Raw genomic sequence first — 2,057 nt, forward strand, 5'->3', positions numbered from 1 at the left:
TCTTGATAATTCAAAATATTTATTAATACTTTGCACTAAAGGCATAAATATAAATTGTTTCAATCGTTTATGAATTCGTTATAGTATAGTGTCTGTCTGTGCTTAGAGTATAGCAATTATTCACTTAAAAGACATAAAAAAACTTTTTATTCTCAACTAAGATACTTAAAAGATACTTGCAATTCGACTTTCGTCCAATTTCACTAATTCTATTAATTTATTACTTATGAAAATAGTAAGCAGTTCAGTGCAGTCTTGATACTCAGTAGCCCTCCACTTGGCGACAAATGCCGTAGCTGTCGCGACGCTGTCCGGGCATGCAGAGTGAATCGTTTGCCTCCTTGACCATTGTGTCGAAGAACTGCTCCCACTCAATGTCGTCTTTCAATTCACGCGGCGGCACATACAACTCTCCCACACGTGCATTATCCTCTACGTCGTCCAGAATCTGTGAGCGATCAACGGCATCGTGTGGCGCCTCGTAGTTTTTGCCGCTCGACTCCGGATTGAAGTAGAGACGTGGCGTATCGATCGGCGGATACAGGTAAGTGGCGCCTAGTGAGTGATCCGCGCGATAAAGTGGCTGCAGATCTATACTGCCATGATGTATGCTATTCGGTGAGTTCACGCGATTCGAGTCAAGAAAACTGTCGCCGCGTATGGCACGCGAAATGCGGTAATAACCAGCGCCATTGTCGTTGGGTATGGCCGTGGCGGTGGTTGTGGTGGTGGAAATCGTAGCGACATCGCCAGCAGCGGCGTTATGGCCAGCCGAGAGACCAGGTGCCAGCAGTTGATTATAGCTATCCAGATAGTTGCCGGAAATACGCGCTGGTGCGCTATTCAGCTCTGGCGGTGGCAAAGCTTGTATGACTGTGGGCTCGGCTTCCAGATGATAGGGTTTGATGAGGTGCTGATAGGCAAGTGGATATGGTGGCGGCAATACATCCACTGGGCGATCCGGCTGTAAATCTGCATTATCTTCATTAGCGGCGATATCAAAACGGGACGTGGTGCGACCCTCAATGAAATCCGAAAGACGATTTGAAGAGGCACCCAAAGTGGAAAGAACTGATGACGGAGAAACATGCGAACCGATGAAGGCATCAAAGGGAGATGGTGCGAATTGCGGTGCAGTGAGGTAACCACGCGAGCCATCTAATGGGTTTGGTGATGGCTGACGTCCCACATATTGCAAACTCGCCGGCAAAGTCGCCGATGACTTCAATGGGTGACGATATTTTGTATTGCCTGCGCCATTTGTGAAATGTTTGCGTTTCGATTTCGAACGCAACGAACTGCGGCGCACCGACGAGAGCAAATCAAGTAAGTCGAGACCCTCAGATGGCGATGGTGGTATGAGTACGATCATGAAATTCTCCAAATCGGCACGTATGTTATACTGACCCTCCTGACGCTGATCGTAGGTTATCACACGTCGTTGTGGTGTATCCGTATCGCTGTCGGGTGGCAAAAGCGCTATCGGTGGTGAGGCAATGGGCAGCTCGGTTAGAGTTTCACTGACTGCTTCCTCAACCTTTGCCGTGCTGGAAGCTGGGGCCGCAGCCGGAATCGTAGTTGGTGCGGCTTGTGTGGTGGTAATGGCACCGCTTTCACCTGCAGCTGCGCTCTCCGCTATGCCGATTGACTCAGCGGTGGCGATTGTTGTTGGCGATTCTTTTATGGAGCTAGGGCTTGTTGCTGTTGTTGTGCCAACACTACTGGCACGCGATGCAGCAGCGGCACTAGTGACACTAGCGGGCAATGCATAACTGGCGGACGTTGGTAAATTGCCATATCGGTGACCCGCTGCCGTACTGACAACGACCACGAAAATTAAAAGCACACAGCGCATAACTTTTCCGTTGACACTTTGCTACTTGTTTTGTTTTTCAGGGCAAAAAATTGTAAACTTTTCCCGAGTTCAACCTTTTACTGTTCAATATTAAGTTATGCAAGCACAAAAGCAGAAGCGCGACTGACGAACGTTCTTAACTCTCACGCGTTCCAAACGCAACTGTTCTGTGCTGCGTGCGAGCGTTTACTTAATACTTCGC

The 2,057-nt window shown here is 48.6% G+C and overlaps 1 protein-coding gene across 1 annotated transcript; it reads right to left on the reverse strand.

Moving 5' to 3' along the window:
• Positions 1-2,057, reverse strand: LOC105211413 (uncharacterized). Its single transcript, XM_011182818.3, has one exon. The coding sequence runs from the start codon at positions 1,853-1,855 to the stop codon at positions 263-265; it is 1,593 nt and encodes a 530-aa protein (XP_011181120.2). The 5' UTR covers positions 1,856-2,057; the 3' UTR covers positions 1-262.

This window comes from Zeugodacus cucurbitae, chromosome 3 (genome assembly GCF_028554725.1).
Source record: "Zeugodacus cucurbitae isolate PBARC_wt_2022May chromosome 3, idZeuCucr1.2, whole genome shotgun sequence".
Taxonomy (NCBI): domain Eukaryota; kingdom Metazoa; phylum Arthropoda; class Insecta; order Diptera; family Tephritidae; genus Zeugodacus; species Zeugodacus cucurbitae.

Bases quoted from the DNA above. Each gene is read 5' to 3' on its own strand.
- LOC105211413 (XM_011182818.3), bottom strand. From the start codon at position 1,855: ATGCGCTGTGTGCTTTTAATTTTCGTGGTCGTTGTCAGTACGGCAGCG.